Here is a 22770-nt window from a genome sequence, read left to right on the forward strand (position 1 = left end):
GGGAGGAAGCCTTAACTCCAGAGCCCATGCCCCTAGCCACTACACTATATTAACACTGTATTTCTTCTCTGTTGTTCAGAAAAAAATGGGCAGGGCCTCAGGAGGGCTTGATATTGAAAAAATACCCTCTGGAGGCTTCATACTGTAAACCCCAGCTGAGAGTACCGAGAAACCCAAGTGGGTAAGGAATGAGGGGGTTCCAGGAAAGGTGTTGAAAGAGGAAACAGAAAATGCAGAATAAATTCTACACTGACTCAGAAACTGAGTGTTGGCTGAACTCTGCTGGGCATCAGGGGAAGGAGGCTCAGGAATTGGACACTGCTTTCACCACATGGTGTCTCCGTCTTTCTCCACATTTTTAAACTTTTGTTTTTCCCTACTTTGTCTTCCTTCTCCTTTTTCTTTCATTTTCTTTTATTTTCCCAGCTGAACGTGTATTTCTGTCTCCTGTCTGCTCCTGCTAGGTGAGGAGTGTGACTCCAGGAGAAAAAAGACAGGGGCCTCTGGCACACATGACAAATGCTAAAATCTGCTGCCAGCTGTATTAATGAGGGTTAACAATGTGCCAGGCATGATATGCTATACGATGTATAACAATGAACAAGATATAGTGTTTACCCCCAGAAGGCTTATAGTTTCCACAAAACCACAGGAGAGATATGACAGGATAGGATATACACAAAGAAAAACACATGGAACAGATACGTGGTAACAAAGAACACAGAAGAGAAGCATAGTGTGATGATGTTTTATGTGTAAACCTGGCTAAACTATTGTGCCCAGTTGTTGGGTCAAACACTAGTCTAGATGTTGCTGTGAAGGTATTTGCAGATGTGATTAACATTTATGGAATGTTAAGGAAAGCAGAGTACCTTTTATAACATGAATAGGACTCACCCAATCAGCTGAAGCTATTATAAAGACTGAGGTTTCCTGAGGAAGAAGGACTTCTGTCTGAAGACCACGGCATAAAAATCCTGCCTGAGTCACTTGTCTGACGGCCTGCCCTGTGCATTTAGAATTTGAGACTGCAATATCAAGGCTTACCTGAAATTCCAGGCTGCCAACCTGCCCTACAGATTTCAGACTTGCAAGCCCCTGCAATAGCCAAAGCCAATTCCCAAAATAGCTCTGTCTCCATCTCTCTCTCTCCACTTACATATAAAATCTCCTATTGGTTTTGTGGAGAGTCCGATGATACACTAGTAAATAAGAGTAAGGTCGACCGGGTGTAGTGGCTCACACCTGTAATTCCAACACTTTGGGAGGCCGAGGCGGGCAGATCACTTGAGATCAGGAGTTCAAGACTAGCCTGGCCAACATGGTGAAACACTGTCTCTTCTAAAAATATAAAAATTAGCCAGGCGTGGTGGTGCACACCTGTAATCCCAGCTACTCAGGAGGCTGAGGTGGGAGAACTGCTTGGGCCAGGGAGGCAGAGGTTGCAGTGAGCGGAGATTGAGTCACTGCAGCCTAGCCTGGGTGACAGAGCAAGACTCCATCTCAAAAAAAAAAAGAAAAGAAAAAAGAAAAAGACGTCAATTATCCTGCACATTTCAGAAGTTCAATGATCAGCAGCAGTTCTCCTCATTCCTTGAAACCAGACACACTCTGTCTCCAATTCCTGAGAGTATCATGCAACTTACCTGATATTCCCTCACCTTCCATAAGCCAGTGGAAAGTCACTGGGTTTAGTCTGCTAAATTTGATAAATTCTTCTAACATTACATACGTAACAGTTAATTCTATTATTTTCACCTACTTTTCTAACCCTCAGTTTTTTATTTCTCAAAAGTATCTACATTGACTCGATGTGAGGCTGATCAACATCATCACGAGTCTATAAAATCTCTCTGCTTCCAAGAAAAGTCTCTGTCAACTTACACACCAGACTGCTTTCCTTTCCTAGCAATCAAGTGTTTTCACTTAGATATTATGTATAGTCTCAAGTTTTATATGTTTCATCATCTGAAAAGGTCTATTTTAAATTCTAAATGTTTGCTAATTTCTGGTTAAGGTTGTCATGGAGTTTTCTCCTTCTTCATCTAAATCATCTGGCAGTGAAGTTATTGCCTTAAATCACCATATCTAGCTAACAGTATAGTGCTGGTATAAGTCATCTCTTACTTAGAAAAAAAAAAAACGTGTTAAAAATGTTAACTGCAAAGCACAAAGTGGTAATGTCATACTGCCCCTCTATTTTGGTGCACGATAAACACAAAACAGCAGGTGTTGATTTTCTCTGATATTCGAGATTGACAGCTTGTCTCTTTCTTACTCCACCTACCACCATTATGTTTAATCTACATTCATCCATGACACATTGCAACCTGCTGATTTTATATGATTTTATAGCCACTCTGTATGTAAATAAAATGAGTACAAAATACAAAACCCCAATAGTATAATTTCTGCCTTCCTATAAAATCAACCTGCTCAACTGAATGCACCTCTATCGGAACATAGGTGAAATCCTACAGCTAGCTCTCAGGTGTGCTTGCATGAAGGAGAACTCAAAGGTCATAGTAACTGTAGAGTCTATTTCATATAAAAATCAGAGCACTCCAACTACTATAAATCAAAAGATTCCCAAATGGAATGCGGTATAGAATAGTTCTGGCAAGTTTATATAGACAACTCTGTGGTTGAAAGCTTTCCTCTCTCCCGTGAAACATAATATAAATTACTTAAGAAGACATTTGTAAGGAAACAAAATCCAGCTATTATTTAAAAAAAATTATTTAGTACCATTTCAAATATAAATGTTCTCTTTAATAATTTAATTGACACATGTCTTATTAAAACATGCAATTGTCAGTCATATACAACATGCAGCATGCAGTAAATGGACAGCAGAGGTTAATAACCTGGAAGCATAGGATCTGAGAATGTGAGAGCAAGTTAAAGACAAGAGTTCCTCTCCATTGTCACTGAGGGTCGAGAAGCAATGCTGAAGCGTAGAACAGTGAGAGTGGGGGAAATACAGTTTGTCCAACACATAAACATATCTCCGCAAGTGGCGGCAGGTATAACTGAAAGACAAAGGTAAAAGGAGAGAAACAGAAAGAGAGGAGTTTTCCTTTGAAAAAATAAATCATTTTTTATGTCCTCAAAGCTTTCTGTGTATCTTCACTAGATGGTGCCCAAGGAAAAAAAAACTGTCAGAATAAAAAGTTAAAAAAGAAAATGAACAATCAGAATAAAAAATGGGCAAAAGATCTAAACAGACACTTCATCAGAGAAGATATACAGATGGCAAATAAGCATATGAAGAGATGTTTAACATCATACATCACTAGGAAAATGCAAATTCAAACAATGAGACACCACCACAGACTATTTGAATGGCCCAAATCCAGAGCATGGATTACACCAAATACAGGCGACGATGTGGAGCAACAGGAACTCTCATTCACTGCTGGTGGAAATGCACAATGGTAAAGCTACTTTGGAAGGCAGTTCGGCAGTTTCTTATAAAACTAAATATACTCTTACCATACAATCCAGAAATTGTGCTCTTTAGAATTTATCCAAAAGAGTTGAAAACTTATATCCACACAAAAATCTGCACACAGGTGTTTATGGCAGCTTTATTCATAACTGCCCAAACTTGAAAGCAACCAAGGTATTCTTTAGTAGATGAATAAATAAATAAACGGTGGTACATCTAGACGATGGATTATTATTTAGGGCTAAAAAAATGAGCTATGAAGTCATGAAAAGACATGGAGGAACCTAAATTACTAAGTGAAAGCCACCAATCTGCAAAGGCTACATATTGTGTGATTCCATTTATATGACATTCTGGAAAAGGAAAAACTATGGAGACAGCAAAAAGATTAGGGGTTGCCAGGAGTTAGAGGGGAGAGAGGGATGAATATACAAAGCACAGAGCATTTTTAGGACAGTGAAGCTACTGTACTAATACTATAATGGTGGATACATACATTTGTCAAAAACCAAAGAATATACAACACCAAGAGTGAACCCTAATGTAAACTATGTAGTTTGGATGATTATGTGTCAATGCAGGTTCATCAACTATAACAAATATGTCACTCTGGCACAGGATGTTGATAGTGGGGGAGGTTGGAGGCCAGGGGATATATGGCAACTCTATACTTTCTGATCACTTTTGCTGTGAACCTAAAACTGCTCTTTAAAAAGTCTATTTAGGGGAGAAAAGGCATACTCACTGGGAGAAAAGTCTCAAAATATGAGGCTGTCATTAGTGAACCACATAAAATACGCCTTGGTAGAACAAAGTGATACAAAATACTTTTTCTTCACAGTATTAGGAATATGTTCCTGGCAAGTAGGCAATAATACTACTACAATATGGAAGAGATTATGGTAGAGAGAACACTGAATTAGGAGTCAGAAAACTGAGAAATCCTTTGGAAAAGTGCTTGCAAAAATAAAATTTTTTAAAGAAAGACAAAACTTAGAAATCTAAATCCCGCTCACCCATTGGCAGCTTTATAATAGTGGGTGTATGATCTCTCTAAGCCTCAAACCCATAAGTGAACAACATAGTAAAAAATTTTAAACCGCTCCAAGATTTTAAAGTGATATTACAAAAAATAAAGTAATAAGAGGACCAATAAGAATTATTACTATTATTGTCAGAGTAATTTCACTGATGCCACATTTCAGGCCATTTAAAAATAGCAAGCTAGAGAGAAGAGAATGTAAAATCAATCTGACAAGGTGAATCAACAAAATAGTGAACATATCATCTGATATGCCTTGGCTATTATTAGTCCTTGAGAATCATGTCTGAAGAACTACATCAAAACTATATCAAAGTATTAATACCAAGAGGGTGATAGGTAATTTTTAAAGTATGTTGAACTCAAAACTAGTAAGTTAGAAGATTTGAAATGGGCAAATTTCCACAAACGAACAATCCATTCATCCATTCAACCACCAGCCTATCAAACAACCAATCAGTCAAGCAGTAACTACTATCTACTGCATGTGGGAATAGTGCTGGGCATTGAAGACAGGGTGGGGAATGATGTACACACAATCTCTACCCTTAAGGAGCTTACAACCTAGAGCAGGAGACAGATTATTAGACAAAACAAAATTCCTCTGAAATAGAGAAAGTCTTAAGAAGCTGTTAATCTCCAAAACAGAGTAGTTAAAAATCTTTTAAAGTAGGCTTATATTTAAAGAGATATTTCTATTGAGTCTTGGAAAGGATTCTAGGACTCCATCTACCAAAAGAGAGCAAAAACTTAAGAAAATACAAGAACCATATTCTTGAAAAATGTGTATCACCAGCACTTTAAACAAGGGATCACAGTTAACACTAACATCAGTAATGGAACAAGTAGATGTCATGTGGCTCCTGATATGATCACAGCATAGCCAAAATCTAATTCCCAAAAAATCAAGCAAACCAAAATTGAGGGACATTCTACAAATAAACAAAAAACTGTTCTGTATTCTCCAAATTTTAAAGGCCATAAAAGACAAAGAAAGACTGAGGGACCATTCCAGATTAAAAAAGATGAAAGAAGACAACTATATGTAACATGATTTTGGTATTAGATTCCTGACTTGGAGGAGAAAAAAGGCATTTTTTACTTAAAATAGTTTTTATCAATGTTAATTTCCTGATTTTGAAAAATATCCTTATTTTTAAGAAATACACCATGTAGTACTTAGCAATGGGACATCATGTCTGTAAACTTATTCTCAACCATTTCAAAAAAAAGAGACAAACACAATAGTAAAGCAAATGTGGTAAAATTTTAACATTTGGGAATGTGAGTTAAAGGTAAATGAAAATTATTTGCACTATTTTTGGTAAAATTAATTTTTTTTTTGAGACAGAGTCTCATTCTGTCACCCAGGCTGGAGTACAGTGCCACAATCATAGCTCACTGCAGCCTAAACTACCTAGGCAAGTGATCCTCTTACCTCAGCCTCCCAAATAGCTGGAACCACAAGTGTGTGCCACCACACTCAGCTAATTTTTAAAATTTTTACTAGAGGCAGGGTCTCACTATATTGCCCAGTCTGGTCTTAAATTCTTGGGCTTAAGTGATCCATCCACCCTGGCCTTCCAAAGTGTTGAGATTACAGAAATAAGCCACCATGCCCGGCCTAATTTATTTTTAATCTGAAAAAAAAAAATAGAACTGATCTTTTTGATAAACTGAATAATATCCATTTTAAGATTATGAGATTCAAACCTAGAGCCCTAAAATGTCATTCTGACCTCTACACTTAAAGCTTGGGACATCAGAAAAACAAGATCATGGGAAGTAGGCAAATGTGGTCTGGAGCTAGCCCATAAAAAACAGTCACTGTTACTTAAGAATTACTTTCACAAAAATAAAATTTCCTTAGTGCCTTCTTACAAGAAAATGTCCAAGATTGTGCAATGTATAGTTCTGAAATGTTATTTGATATGGTTATGCTTCACTAAAATAAAGTACAACAATATTCTGTCCTAGAACAACATTCAAGTCTGTAAAAGATGACAAAAACCACAAGCAAAAGAGTAATGCTTAAAAAAGATTCCAAGGTGAAGTTTTCTAATAATGTATTTTTCAGTACTTTAATAATAAAATTATAACACATTTCCATAGGAACTTTTTCTAACTTTTTTTTTTTTTTTTTTGGAGATGGAGTTTCGCCCTGTTGCCTAGACTGGAGTACAATGGCACGATCTCGGCTCACTGCAACCTCCGCCTCCTGGGTTCAAGCAATTCTACCGGGTTCAAGCAATTCTCCTGTCTCAGCCTCCTGAATAGCTGGGACTACAGGCGCATGCCACCATGCCCAGCTAACTTTTGTATTTTTAGTAGAGATGGGGTTTCCCCATATTGGTCAAGCTGGTCTTGAAATCCTGACCTCAGGCAATCCACCCACTTCAGCCTCCCAAAGTGCTGGGATTACAGGCACGAGCCACAGTGCCTAGCCAATTTATTTTCTTAATTATCTATATGCTTAAAGAACTTAAAAAAAATGAGATTACCAGAGGCAGGTTAACCTTTACCTAGACTGATAAAAATATTCTGTATATCCTTTTCCAATGTCCCTTCTTCTTCCCTCCTTTCCTTCCTTTGAGAAAGCTCATTAGTAGACCCATTAGTAGATTAAAAAATACCAAGAAATTAAATTAATAATACATGTTTATGGCCTATATAAAGAAAATTACCAAAATTTACTATTTGGCATAAAAGAAATCTTGAATAAATGAAGAAATACTAACTAGCATGATTTTGGAAGGGAAGACAAAATATAAAGAATGCAATTATCCTTCACAGATTCAAAATCTCAACAGTGGTATTTGATTTTGACAACATTACTCTTATAGTAGTTCCTAAATTTTTTTAGGTGGCCATTTTAAAAGCCAACAAAAGACACGGATTCCCTTACAGAAAAATGTACCAACACGAAATGCTTGGGATTCAGTGGTACAAAAAGATACATGGATTCTGCTCTCATAGAACCAGGGTTCCCATCCCCCATTCTGAAGCCTGTTAGGAACTGGGCTACATAGCAGTAGGTGAGTGGCAGTTGAATGAGCAAAGCTTCATCTGTATTCAGAGTCACTCCCTGTTGCTTGCATTACCACCTGAGCTCCGCCTCCTGTCAGATCAGTGGTGGCATTAGATTCTCATAGGAAGACGAACCCTATTATGAACTGCACATGCGAGGAATTGAGGTTGTATGCTCCTCATGAGAATCTAATGCCTGATGATCTGATCTGAAGTGGAACAGTTTCATCCCAAAACCATCCCCTGTTCTGCCCCTGTCCGTGGAAAAACTGACTTCCAAAAACTGGTCCTTGGTGCAACAAAGGTTGAGGACTGCTGTCACAGAATATACATTTAAATAGAGGGAGATTCAGAATCAATGAGTAAAAAAAAAAAAAGATAAATTTGTTAAGCAAATAAATATGATAAAGGTGGAAGAGGGGCTGAAGGGGCTAATTGTTAATTTCGGTGGTTATGAACAATTTCACTGATGGTATGATATTTGACATGAGAAACAAATACCCAGCAGAACTACAATCTCAACTTCTCAAGCATTTGACAACATTATGAGCTAATTACATTAGCAAAACTGAATAAAATATTTCGCATTTCCACTGAAAGGGATGATATTAATAAACTTGTAATGGGGCTTAGATGTGAATAAGATGGTGATTCATTTTAGTGGATGGGTCTAGACAGTGAGGATTCCTGAAATGGGCACTGTGATCTCAGAATCACAGGGCTGGGAGAGCCCAGGAGGTCATCATGTGCAAGATCTATCCACAGAAGAATATCTAACATCCCTTGTGAGATGTTCGCACTGCTCTTACTATACATCTTTAAGAGAAAAAGAACTCTAGTTTGACAAATAGCCTCATTCCACAGATATGTAAATTCTAACAATTAGAAAACTTCTCCTTATAATAAGCTAAATCCATTTGTTCTGTAACTTCTACCCAGTAATGAAACTTGGAATTCAGTAAACAAAGTCTAACTTATTTCCTTACACTACAGTCTTTAAATAGATGAGGAAATTGTGAATTTCTTCATCTTTTCTTCTCTGATTGATATTAAAATCTGTTCATCTCTCATGGGCTATGGTTTTCAGATTCCTCATCAGTCTTATTACTCTCCTTTGGATACTCAAACTGCTTAATAAGCTTCTTAGCAACACACTCAGTGGAGGGAGAAGCACTTTCTTACTGGTAGTATTGAGAATTGCTGGTGCATGGTGAGAATAAAAACCCAGACAAAATTTTGTTAGTTTTATTATAGTTTTGAAATTCTTTACAGACATAGACAATATATCCCCTTATTGCCATCCAGATCCAGGATAAACCACTCGTATCATCCCACCCTTGATACTGGGCTGGCCATTCCTAAAATATGGCAAAAAGAAGTAAACAGATTATTCTAGATGTGTCATGTTTTGGGCAGTGTTGAAAAGATTATACTCTATTAATGCGGCTTAAAATTATACATACTCAAAAACTAAAGTTGAACTAAAAAGAAAAACAAATTCCCTCAAACTGAAAACTAAAACAAATTTAATTGCATCTCAAGTGGTAATGAAACTACACAAAGAAGCTGACAGCCAAGATGCCCGAATAGGAACAGCTCCGGTCTACAGCTCCCAGAGTAAGCAACGCAGAAGACGGGTGATTTCTGCATTTCCATCTGAGGTACCGGGTTCATCTCACTAGGGAGTGCCAGACAGTGGGCATAGGACAGTGGGTGCAGCGCACCGTGCGCGAGCCGAAGCAGGGCAAGGCATTGCCTCACTTGGGAAGTGCAAGGGGTCAGGGAGTTCCCTTTCCTAGTCAAAGAAAGGGGTGACAGATGGCACCTGGAAAATCGGGTCAATCTCACCCTAATACTGAGCTTTTCCGACGGGCTTAAAAAACGGCGCACCAGGAGATTATATCCCGCACATGGCTCGGAGGGTCCTACACCCACGGAGTCTCACTGACAGCTAGCACAGCAGTCTGAGATCAAACTGCAAGGTGGCAGCGAGGCTGGGGTAGGGGCGCCCGCCATTGCCCAGGCTTTCTTAGGTAAATAAAGCAGCCGGGAAGCTCGAACTGGGTGGAGCCCACCACAACTCAAGGAGGCCTGCCTGCCTTTGTAGGCTCCACCTCTGGGGGCAGGGCACAGACAAACAAAAAGACAGCAGTAACCTCTGCAGACTTAAATGTCCCTGTTTGACAGCTTTGAAGAGAGTAGTGGTTCTCCAAGCATGCAGCTGGAGATCTGAGAATGGGCAGACTGCCTCCTTAAGTGGGTCCCTGACCCCTGACCCCCGAGCAGCCTAACTGGGAGGCACCCCCCAGTAGGGGCAGACTGACATCTCACACGGCCGGGTACTCCTTCCAGACAAAACTTCCAGAGGAACGATCAGACAGCAGCATTCGCGGTTCACGAAAATCCGCGGTTCTGAAGCTACCGCTGTTGATACCCAGGCAAACAGTGTCTGGAGTGGACCTCTAGCAAACTCCAACAGACCTGAAGCTGAGGGTCCTGTCTGTTAGATGGAAAACTAACAAACAGAAAGGACATCCACACCAAAAACCCATCTGTACATCACCATCATCAAAGACCAAAAGTAGACAAAACCACAAAGATGGGGAAAAAACAGAGCAAAAAAACTGGAAACTCTAAAAAGCAGAGCGCCTCTCCTCCTCCAAAGGAACGCAGTTCCTCACTAGCAATGGAACAAAGCTGGACGGAGAATGACTTTGACGAGTGGAGAGAAGAAGGCTTCAGACAATCAAACTACTCCGAGCTACAGGAGGAAATTCAAACCGAAGGCAAAGAAGTTAAATACTTTGAAAAAAATTTAGACGAATGTATAACTAGAATAATCAATAGAGAGAAGTGCTTAAAGGAGCTGATGGAGCTGAAAGCCAAGGCTCGAAAACTACGTGAAGAATGCAGAAGCCTCAGGAGCCAATGCGATCAACTGGAAGAAAGGGTATCAGTGATGGAAGATGAAATGAATGAAATGAAGTGAGAAGGGAACTTTAGAGAAAAAAGAATAAAAAGAAACGAACAAAGCCTTCAAGAAATATGGGACTATGTGAAAAGACCAAATCTACGTCTGATTGGTGTACCTGAAAGTGATGCGGAGAATGGAACCAAGTTGGAAAACACTCTGCAGGATATTATCCAGGAGAACTTCCCCAATCTAGCAAGGCAGGTCAACGTTCAGATTCAGGAAATACAGAGAACGCCACAAAGATACTCCTCGAGAAGAGCAACTCCAAGACACATAATTGTCAGATTCACCAAAGTTGAAATGAAGGAAAAAATGTTAAGGGCAGCCAGAGAGAAAGGCCGGGTTACCCACAAAGGGAAGCCCATCAGACTAACAGCGGATCTCTCGGCAGAAACTCCACAAGCCAGAAGAGAGTGGGGGACAATAGTCAACATTCTTAAAGAAAAGAATTTTCAACTCAGAATTTCATATCCAGCCAAACTAAGCTTCATAAGTGAAGGAGAAATAAAACCCTTTACAGACAAGCAAATGCTGAGAGATTTTCTCACCACCAGGCCTGCCCTAAAAGAGCTCCTGAAGGAAGCACTAAACATGGAAAGGAACAAACGGTACCAGCCACTGCAAAAACATGCCAAATTGTAAAGACCGTCGAGGCTGGGAAGAAACTGCATCAACTAACGAGCAAGATAACCAGCTAACATCATAACCACAGGATCAAATTCACACATAACAATATTAACTTTAAATGTAAATGGACTAAATGCTCCAATTAAAAGACACAGACTGGCAAATTGGATAAAGAGTCAAGACCCATCAGTGTGCTGTATTCAGGAAACCCATCTCACCTGCAGAGACACACATAGGCTCAAAATAAAAGGATGGAGGAAGATCTACCAAGCAAATGGAAAACAAAAAAAGGCAGAGGTTGCAATCCTAGTCTCTGATAAAACAGACTTTAAACCAACAAAGGTCAAAAGAGAGAAAGAAGGCCATTACATAATGGTAAAGGGATCAATTCAACAAGAAGAGCTAACTATCCTAAATATATATGCACCCAATACAGGAGCACCTAGATTCATAAAGCAAGTCCTGAGTGACCTACAAAGAGACTTAGACTCCCACACAATAATAATGGGAGACTTTCACACCCCACTGTCAACATTAGACAGATCAACGAAACAGAAAGTTAACAAGGATATCCAGGAATTGAACTCAGCTCTGCACCAAGCGGACCTAATAGACATCTACAGAACTCTCCACCCCAAATCAACAGAATATACATTTTTTTCAGCACCACACCACACCTATTCCAAAATTGACCACATAGTTGGAAGTAGAGCTCTCCTGAGCAAATGTAAAAGAACAGAAATTATAACAAACTGTCTCTCAGACCACAGTGCAATGAAACTAGAACTCAGGATTAAGAAACTCACTCAAAACCACTCAACTACATGGAAACTCAACAACCTGCTCCTGAATGACTACTGGGTACATAACAAAATGAAGGCAGAAATAAAGATGTTCTTTGAAACCAATGAGAACAAAGACACAACATACCAGAATCTCTGGGACACATTCAAAGCAGTGTGTAGAGGGAAATTTATAGCACTAAATGCCCACAAGAGAAAGCAGGACAGATCCAAAATTGACACCCTAACATCACAATTAAAAGAACTAGAGAAGCAAGAGCAAACACATTCAAAAGCTAGCAGAAGGCAAGAAATAACTAAAATCAGAGCAGAACTGAAGGAAATAGAGACACAAAAAACCCTTCAAAAAATTAATGAATTCAGGAGCTGAATTCATTTTTTGAAAGGATCAACAAAATTGATAGACCGCTAGCAAGACTAATAAAGAAGAAAACAGAGAAGAATCAAATAGATGCAATAAAAAATGATAAAGGGAACATCGCCACCGATCCCACAGAAATACAAACTACCATCAGAGAATACTACAAACACCTCTACGCAAATAAACTAGAAAATCTAGAAGAAATGGATAAATTCCTTGACAGATACACCCTCCCAAGACTAAACCAGGAAGAAGCTGAATCTCTGAATAGACCAATAACAGGAGCTGAAATTGTGGCAATAATCAATAGCTTACCAACCAAAAAGAGTCCAGGACCAGATGGATTCACAGCCAAATGCTACCAGAGGTACAAGGAGGAACTGGTACCATTCCTTCAGAAACTATTACAATCAATAGAAAAAGAGGGAATCCTCCCTAACTCATTTTATGAGGCCAGCATCATCCTGATACCAAAGCCGGGCAGAGACACAACCAAAAAAGAGAATTTTAGACCAATATCCTTGATGAACATTGATGCAAAAATCCTCAATAAAATACTGGCAAACTGAATCCAGCAGCACATCAAAAAGTTTATCCACCATGATCAAGGGGGCTTCATCCCTGGGATGCAAGGCTGGTTCAATATATGCAAATCAATAAATGTAATCCAGCATATAAACAGAACCAAAGACAAAAACCACATGATTATCTCAATAGATGCAGAAAAGGCCTTTGACAAAATTTAACAACACTTCATGCTAAAAACTCTCAATAAATTAGATATTGATGGGATGTATCTCAAAATAATAAGAGCTATCTATGACAAACCCACAGCCAATATCATATTGAATGGGCAAAAACTGGAAGCATTCCCTTTGAAAACTGGCACAAGACAGGGATGCCCTCTCTCACCACTCCTATTCAACATAGTGTTGGAAGTTCTGGCCAGGGCAATTAGGCAGGAGAAGGAAATAAAGGGTATTCAATTAGAAAAAGAGGAAGTCAAATTGTCCCTGTTTGCAGATGACATGATTGTATATCTAGAAAACCCCATTGTCTCAGCCCAAAATCTCCTTAAGCTGATAAGCAACTTCAGCAAAGTCCCAGGATACAAAATCAATGTACAAAAATCACAAGCTTTCTTATACACCAATAACAGACAAACAGACAGCCAAATCATGAGTGAACTCCCATTCACAATTGCTTCAAAGAGAATAAAATATCTAGGAATCCAACTTACAAGGGACTTGAAGGACCTCTTCAAAGAGAACTACAAACCACTGCTCAATGAAATAAAAGAGGATACAAACAAATGGAAGAACATTCCATGCTCATGGGTAGGAAGAATCAATATCGTGAAAATGGCCATACTGCCCAAGGTAATTTAGAGATTCAATGCCATCCCCATCGAGCTACCAATGACTTTCTTCACAGAATTGGAAAAAACTACTTTAAAGTTCATATGGAACCAAAAAAGAGCCCACATTGCCAAGTCAATCCTAAGCCAAAAGAACAAAGCTGGAGGCACGCTACCTGACTTCAAACTATACTACAAGGCTACAGTAACCAAAAAAGCATGGTACTGGTACCAAAACAGAGATATAGATCAATGGAACAGAACAGAGCCCTCAGAAATAATGCCGCATATCTACAACTATCTGATCGTTGACAAACCTGAGAAAAACAATCAATGGGGAAAGGATTCCCTATTTAATAAATGGTGCTGGGAAAACTGGCTAGCCATATGGAGAAAACTGAAACTGGATCCCTTCCTTACATCTTATACAAAAATTAATTCAAGATGGATTAAAGACTTAAACGTTTGACCTAAAACCATAAAAACCCTAGAAGAAAACCTAGGCAATACCATTCAGGACATAGGCATGGGCAAGGACTTCATGTCTAAAACACCAAAAGCAATGGCAACAAAAGCCAAAGTTGACAAATGGGATCTAATTAAACTAAAGAGCTTCTGCACAGCAAAAGAAACTACCATCAGAGTGAACAGGCAACCTACAGAATGGGAGAACATTTTCGCAACCTACTCATCTGACAAAGGGCTAATATCCGGAATCTACAAAGAACTCAAACAAATTTACAAGAAAAAAACAAACAACCCCATCAAAAAGTGGATGAAGAACATGAACAGACACTTCTCAAAAGAAGACATTTATGCAGCCAAAAAACACAAGAAAAAGTGCTCACCATCACTGGCCATCAGAGAAATGCAAATCAAAACCACAATGAGATACCATCTCACACCAGTTAGAATGGCAATCATTAAAAAGTCAGGAAACAACAGGTGCTGGAGAGGATGTGGAGAAATAGGAACACTTTTACACTGTTGGTGGGACTGTAAACTAGTTCAACCATTGTGGAAGTCAGTGTGGCGATTCCTCAGGGATCTAGAACTACAAATACCATTTGACCCAGCCATCCCATTACTGGGTATATACCCAAAGGATTATAAATCATGCTGCTATAAAGACACATGCACACGTATGTTTATTGCGGCACTATTCACAATAGCAAAGACTTGGAACCAACCCAAATGTCCAACAATGATAGACTGGATTAAGAAAATGTGGCACATATACACCATGGAATACTATGCAGCCATAAAAGATGATGAGTTCATGTCCTTTGTAGGGACACGGATGAAACTGGAAATCATCATTCTCAGTAAACTATCACAAGGACAAAAAACCAAACACCACATGTTCTCACTCATAGGTGGGAATTGAACAATGAGAACACATGGACACAGGAAGGGGAACATCACACTCTGGGGACTGTTGTGGGGTGGGGGAAGGGGGGAGGGATAGCATTAGGAGATATACCTAATGCTAAATGACGAGTTAATGGGTGGAGCACACCAGCATGGCACATGTATACATATGTAACTAAGCTGCACATTGTGCACATGTACCCTAAAACTTAAACTATAATAATAATAAAATTAAAAAAAAAATTGAGAATCAGGCAGCAACCTTTATTTGGTCATTTGGATAAAAGTACTGTTATTTTATAAAAAAAAAAGACAGAAAAAAAGAAACTAGACAAAGAATTATTTTGAATAACTTTAAAATGTAGAATTGACATTATATACTCAGTGGGTTATATTCTAAGGACAAACAGAAACACACACAAAAAAATCCTAAACTTCATTCACTTACTTAAAATTAGTTATAATATTGTGAAACAACTGTATACACACACACGGAATAGAATAAAGAGAAAAACATTATATTTATGTTATTCAAAAAAGCAAATCAGAATTTCTGTTAAATAATCTAAAATTTGAATTAGAACTAAGAGTATAATCTTTTTTCTTTACAAGAATTTATATCTTTTCAGCTTTGTCCATTGAAGAGACCTAAAAAAAATTACAGACTCCTCAATAATGAGCATCCTATCACCTACCAACAACGTTGTGGCTTCTAGGTCCGAGACAAGAAATGTATTTAATACAAATGAGTCTGAGACATCTTGTTGGCCTAAAAGCAAGGAAGGAAGCAAGGAAACTGTCAAAGATAAATGCAGTCCTGTCAAAAGGACATAAGAGGCAACATAAGGGATCTCCCAATGGCCAAAAATGAAACAATCAGAAACCAAAAAGAATAACTGCTCTGCGACTGATCAAAAACATACAATCTATATGGACAATATCAACAGAGGTTCATAATAAAATAAACAAAAAATGAAAATGTATCAATTACTACTAGAGGTACCAAAGGCATGAAACTCTAGTTTTGAAAATTAAATATTAAAAGGAAGAAGTTAAGCATTACTCCCCTCTTTCCAACTATGATTACACAGTGGATGAAGGAAAATTCTTCTTTACAGAAAAACTCTATGTCACAAATATGCACATAATATGGTAACTAGAAATTTGCCGTTTGGCAATATATAATAAAACAGTTTAGTCAAATGAAAGTCACATGAAAGAATGATGGTGAAATTTAGAATGAAAGGATTAGCTATCACCATCTGAACCTACCAATCAATCTTAGTATCTCCAGGATAACTAGACATTATGTATCTCCTGATATGATAGAATATGAAATAAACAGGAACACGTATTAAGTATTTTTGCCAAAAAATTCCATCTAAATGATCTATCATCTAGAGTTAATTTTCAGTTTACAATAGAAATTGATGAGAGGGAACAAATTGAAGGACACAGGAAGATGCAAACAAACAAATCTGAAATGTGAGATATTCTGTAAGACAGCTTACCTGTTGACCAACTAGTCAAAGATGTGAGTTGAAGAGTTAAAAAAGAAAAGCAAGCAAGGGGTACTGCACAACTTTTTTCTTAAACTTAGGTCGGGTAGCAAATAGTTGCAGTCTGTGTTGTCTCACTTAAAATCACTTAACTCTGCAACTGATGTGAGAAAGCAGCCATAGGATGCACACAAATGGGCATGGCTGTGTTCTAACAAAACTTCATTTACAAAAACCTGCCTCTGCTCGACTGAAAAAAACTAAGACACATGACTAATCAAATGTGGTGTGGGATCCTGTATGAATCCTGATTTGAACTAATCAAAATAAACATATTTTTTTCAAAGATAATCAGGCATAACGTGAATATGGGTTTTGAATCAGATAATATTAAGGGAAGTGTTGTTAATATTCTTGAGTGGACAAACTAAATAATCAAATTGATGTAAATGAGTAACAAAGTACTACAGATGAAACTTGAAATAGATGAGATTTTGCCTGAATAGATAGGTAAGGGAAAGTTTCCTCATAAAAGTAACGATTCAGCCAAGATTTGCAAGATGACTAAAGATAAGCAGGAAAATAATTACAAGCAAAGGAAAAAGGCAGACATAGGACTGAGACTGGAAGGAAACACGTCTCCTATGCAAAAGTAAAGGACAATGTGTAAGGAGCTGACCTTGGGGAAGAACAGAGGTAGGTAAAATCACCAAGGAATTATGCCTTCATTCTAGGAACAATGGGAAGTATCTGAACAGTATATAGCAGAGGAGTCACAGGATGAGATCTGCATTTTGAAATGATCGGCTGGTTGGAGACTGATGAAGCAAGAGTTGACATCAGACCTGTTAAAGAGTTACTGCAGTAGAGTAGGCACTAAGGCGATGATAAAGGAGAATGAACGGATTTGACGGGTGGTTGCTGACAAGACTTGGTAATGAATAGAATATGGCAGGTGACAGGGAGTGTCAAAATTGACTCTCAGGTTTCTGGCATGCATAAATGGTGGTGTCATTCAATGAGGCGGCAACAGAGAAAGAGGATCAAAAGACTCTGGGAAAGGGCAAGATTTCCATTTTCGACATGCTGAGTTTGAGATGTCTCTGATAAACCCAAAAGATGACATTAGTCATCTGATCGGACATGCAGGTCTGAAGCCAGAGGATAGGGCTAGCTAAATGTATGTTTGTGAGTCATCGGTGTAAGGATGGGAGTGGCTACAATCACCTAGGAAAAGAGTAGAGAGAGAAAAGAGAAGGGGTTGCTACAGTCTGAATGTTTGTGTCCCCCACAAATGTATATGTTGAAATCCTAGCCCCCAAGGTGATGGTATTAGGAGGTGGGGTCTTTGGGAAGGCATTAGGATTAGGTGAGGTCATGAGGGTACAGCCTTCATGTATGGGATTAGTGTCCTTACAAGAGTCCGAGAGAGCTTGCTTCCACTCTCCACCATGGGAAGACAAGAGAAAAAACTGCCCTCTTTGGGTCAGTAAGCAGGTCCTCACTAGACACCAAATCAGTCGGCGCCTTGATCTTGGACTTCCCAGATTCCAGATCTGTGGGAAGTAAATGTCTGTTGTTTATAAGCTACCCAGTATATGCTATTTTGTTATAGCAACCCGAACTAAGACAGGGTGACTTTGAGAAATGCCAACATTTAAAGTATCACAAGATCACTTCAAATCTAGATAAAGATAAACTTTTACAGAATTTTGAAGAGTGGCCAAAAAAACCATAAAGAAGATGAGGAAACCAAGAAGAGTTATCTTGATGAAGGAGTGGTTACCAGTGTCAAATACAACTGAAAGGACAAACGAGACAGAAAATGTCCACTGGATTTGGCAATATGGAGGTCACTGGTGACCAACAATTCTTTTCATTAGTAACATTAAAAATACCATTGATTAAAACATAATCTGAATGTAAGACTTCCTGAGATATCTTTAATCCCATTGATTAGCTCATTCACATGCATTAAATATGCATTAAGTTTCCAGGGGAAATTTTTGCAAACTAAAAATTTATAAAATAGCGTGCGTGCACACACACAATTTTACACAGTATAAAACTTACATATCCAAGAAAATAAGCAAAGGAAAATCTGGAATGAATGTCAGGAAACTATACAACAGTGGTGCAAGCACAACCCTTGAATCATTTCATTCCTTGGCAGCAGAAGCCATTTTTCCTGGAGCTGAATCTACTGCCAGCAACGAACATCCTGGGAATCTCTAGTATGAAGGATTAACAGACTGGCTCAAACACTGGAAAATATATTGAAGGGAACAATCTAGTACTAGCTCAAAGGGGATGAAATGACCTAACATCCCACTGCCAGATTTATAAAATAATAGAGACTATAATAACAATAATGAACGTCTTTACAATATAACATAACAATATTAGCATCTTTTCTGTGAGTTGTTTAATTAATTGCTGAAGAAATTCAGAATAAGAAATTCCTACATCTGTAGTAAAATACAATTTTTAATCAATTAAAATGTATACCATCACTGGTACTTGAGATTTAATCATATTCTCTGCTGATTTCAAAACCTTCCAATAAGTGCTTTCATCCTAAATTAGCCACTCATTCTGGTATATAAGTGCATCAATAAAGATCTAAAACCTGAACATTTGTAGAAACATAAATAACAGCCAAATATCTTAAATAGCAATTTTATAATATCTTTGTCAAATTACTTGCTTTCTGATTTTAAAATATTGTAAATATTATTAGATTCAGATATAAATTTGGCAATAGCTACAGGAAAAATCATATTAGCTCTTAGGGACAAATTTTATTTCCAGCAATATTTTTGAGAACTTTAACTTGTCTTTGAAGACTTGATCACAGTTTATAGAATCTCATTCTCTTCCACATAGAAAACAAAGTAAATGCACAGATTATCATATACCACCAAAGCAAAGGGGACAAGGCACCTGAAAATAGTTTTTAAAAGTTTTGAAAACAGTAAGTCATATGCACCAGGTATCTAAAATTCCGAGACTGAACAGATGAAAATGTACAGGGAACTCATTAAGTATACCACTGTCCCTTGTTTTACAGATGTACCAGCTATATTTACAGGTGTGGATAAACAGATCAATTTATTACCAGCATTCCTTCCTACATGGTATGTGGATGAAAAACGTCTTCTGACTTCGGACAAAGCAACTATTTAAAAAGAATGTTGTCATGGCTCTCCATTACAGACATTTGCTCTGCAAATGCCCAATATGGCCATGCAGCAATGTGAAGCTGGCTTGGTTCCCAGCAATGCACAGTTTGCTATATGGCTTGAAGTTGTATTTCAATGTGTTAATAGCATGTTGCTGTCTACTCTACTTGTGGTCTAATAAGCAAGGTCTAAAACTCCACAAATGCAGACATTCATTTAAAATTTCTTTCTGGCACTTTCCTGTGATGAATATAGAGTTAGGGTGAAGGGAACTCTAATGGAGATTTCATAAGAACAAAATTTACTTGAAAATAATTTATTGATTAGATTTGTTTACAACTTACATTTTGAAAGAAGCATTTCAATGTCATTATGTTCCTCTTTGTACCAAAGGAAATGGTGGATGGACAGAGCACACATTAAAACTATGACTCCCACAGATGCCAAATTGGTTCCAGTGGGAATGCAGTTGACTAAAGGAAAAAAAGACCTAAAGCACATGCTCATTACAAAAATAGCCATCAAAGACATACGATTCAGCCTGAAAATATTACAATTTACCTTTTAATGTCATCCAGAGAAATTAAGATACTTGTTTTAAAAAAATCTAGACTTTGGGGGACATGAATGATGACTATATGCTAAAATCAAAACTGTTCTTCAGTCCACACCCATCTGTCTGCACTGAATAATCTAAGGCATAAACACTAAGAATGTAATGGAAAAATTGAGTTCACAAATAAACAGGTATAAAATAGCACATTCAGCACATTTTATGATCATCAAAAAGCTTGCTCATTTTTAAAGTCATTATTTTGTACAAACTGCCTCTTGGCAAAACGATTTATAGCCATTATAAAATTCTTCCTAAAAAACTGAGCTCTAAGTTATGATTCTTCAACATCCATGCCACAAATATTAGATCAGTGAAGTTAGATAATCTGGAGCCATGAAATAAGGCCAATTCTGCTGAGACTGATTAAATATTTACGTCATATCCTTTCTATAGCAGAGCAGTAAAAATACACACAAGATAAAATGCTACATAATGGTAAGAGTTTAAAGTCTATTGGAGTCATTAAAATAAGAACAAGTTTTCATATATATACACAGAAATTATGCCATTAAGTCATTATCAGAAGACCATCTCAGAGTCATTTTTCAGTTGTGGTCATGGATATACACGGAAACATCCACAGTCTCTCACCCTTGTACTCAGAAGGGTGTGGTGACACACACTAAACCCACATCTGTGAGCTGGCAGGTGAGGATTGTGGGAGCTGTCTGTCACAGGAATGTAGTCATCAGAAATTGAAGCTTGCTGGGGTGGATGGGTGGAGATGAAAAGACTGATCTTGGTCTCACCAGTCCAATGTTCTAACCACTCTAATTGAAGTATCAGCCTGACTGCCATAGTGACTGAGGCATATACCTCAGCATCTTCTCCAAGCGAAAAAGACAAGCTATGCAGTCTTTTGCCTCTGGTCTTTGCACCTGCTGCTGACTATCTGGAGATGCTTCTTCAATCTCCGTATCCTCTGGAAAACTCCTACTCTTCACTAAGTGTGACTCTTCTATGAGGCCCTCCCCGATTGCTACATGCACATTTTGGTGCTCTCCCTTCTAGGTTCCCGCTGTGCCTTATGCTTACTACCAACATGCAACTTCACAAAATGAATTTGTAAATGGCTTTATTGTCTATCTCCCCTCTCAATAATCATAGAAGATGTTGAGTTTTTATTTTAGTTTCTCTATACCCACTATAGTGCTTGGCATACGAAACCACCATATTTATTAACTGGAGTAAATGGACAAAAACTAATGTTCCATATTCAATGATCCACAAGTCATCTTATGTATGGGAGTTCTATGCATCATCATTACCTTTATATTAGACTGACAAGCACAGTTTAGGCTGGGCTGGGATTCAGAGTCATAACCATAAACATAAAATTACTTCCTTCCTTAGGAGTAAGCAAAGGCGTATAAATCACTGGCAACAGGAACTTACACAATAATTCCCAAGGTCTTAACTGCTCATTTCTTAAAATCTTAAGAAAACCCCACAATTTGGCCATTTTGCAGACAGAAGTGAGAAAAATTCAATCATTATAATCATCCCTGGTCCCCAGCCAAAAGGAAAGCTTTCTATTTTCTTCCAGCAGAATAGAGAACTAGAATAACATGATTAATCTCACAGTTGGCCAAACCGAAATAGTTCTGAAGACTTTATAGTTATCACTTTATTCATTCTATGAATTATTTCAGATTATTTAAAATCAAAATCCGCAATACTTCTACCAACCTCTAGAACTAGGGTCCCTTATGAAGGCTACCTATCCTTTTTCAGGTAAAAGTTGTAACTGTTGGATATAGGAAATGGGTGAGGTGCGATGAAAGAGATCATGATGGGGGTTGGGAGGAAGTTTACTGTGGATAGGAAGACAAGCTAAAGTGCATTTTTGGTGGCCATTCCTAGAAGGTGAAAACTGGGTCCAAAGAAGACCTAAATTCTGATGAAAAGGACACAGGTTCTTATTTATCTCACATCTGAATAAACAGTTATTAGTTACTCAACTGTTCCCTTTATCTCTATTTTGTACATAATTTTTAAGAAAATTAACCAATGGTTACTCATCAAGCAGTTTATAATCTAGTTGAAGATGTAAAGTATACACATACTTACTAAAAGTTAAACACGAAAACAACAAGACATAAAATGATTCTATATTATTTATTATTTGACAAATAATAAAACTAATTTTAGATTTATTAACCTAATAATTAATCTAATAATTCCAAATTACTTGGCAAATAATAAATCTATTAGACAAAATAATAAATGTATAACAATAAGAGGTATAAGAACAGGGACAAAATAAAGTACTGTGGTCTATAAACAAGTATCAGGGGAAAAATGATAAATGGGAATTATGGATTATTTGAAATGTTGAGAAAAAACAAGCCACAGCCTGGAAGAAATAAATGTTTGCAAAACAACATACTTGCAAAGTACTTGTATCCAAAATAATATATAAAGAACACTCAAACACTCAAAACTCAAAAACCCAAACAA

The 22770-nt window shown here is 37.8% G+C and overlaps 1 protein-coding gene across 41 annotated transcripts in view; it reads right to left on the reverse strand.

The window, feature by feature from the left end:
- Positions 1–22770, reverse strand: part of DYM (dymeclin) — a 411306-nt gene that overhangs the window by 158631 nt on the left and 229905 nt on the right. For 8 of the 41 annotated variants that reach the window (XM_034943660.3, XM_034943658.3, XM_034943659.3 and 5 more), the window contains exon 14: positions 2868–3032. The exons of the other annotated variants lie outside the window; for them this stretch is intronic. In XM_034943660.3, coding sequence (XP_034799551.1) covers positions 2868–3032 — 165 coding nt within the window. The remainder of the gene's footprint in view (positions 1–2867; positions 3033–22770) is intronic. 41 annotated transcript variants of the gene reach the window in all.

The sequence above is a fragment of the Pan paniscus genome, chromosome 17, assembly GCF_029289425.2.
Source record: "Pan paniscus chromosome 17, NHGRI_mPanPan1-v2.0_pri, whole genome shotgun sequence".
Taxonomy (NCBI): Eukaryota; Metazoa; Chordata; class Mammalia; order Primates; family Hominidae; genus Pan; species Pan paniscus.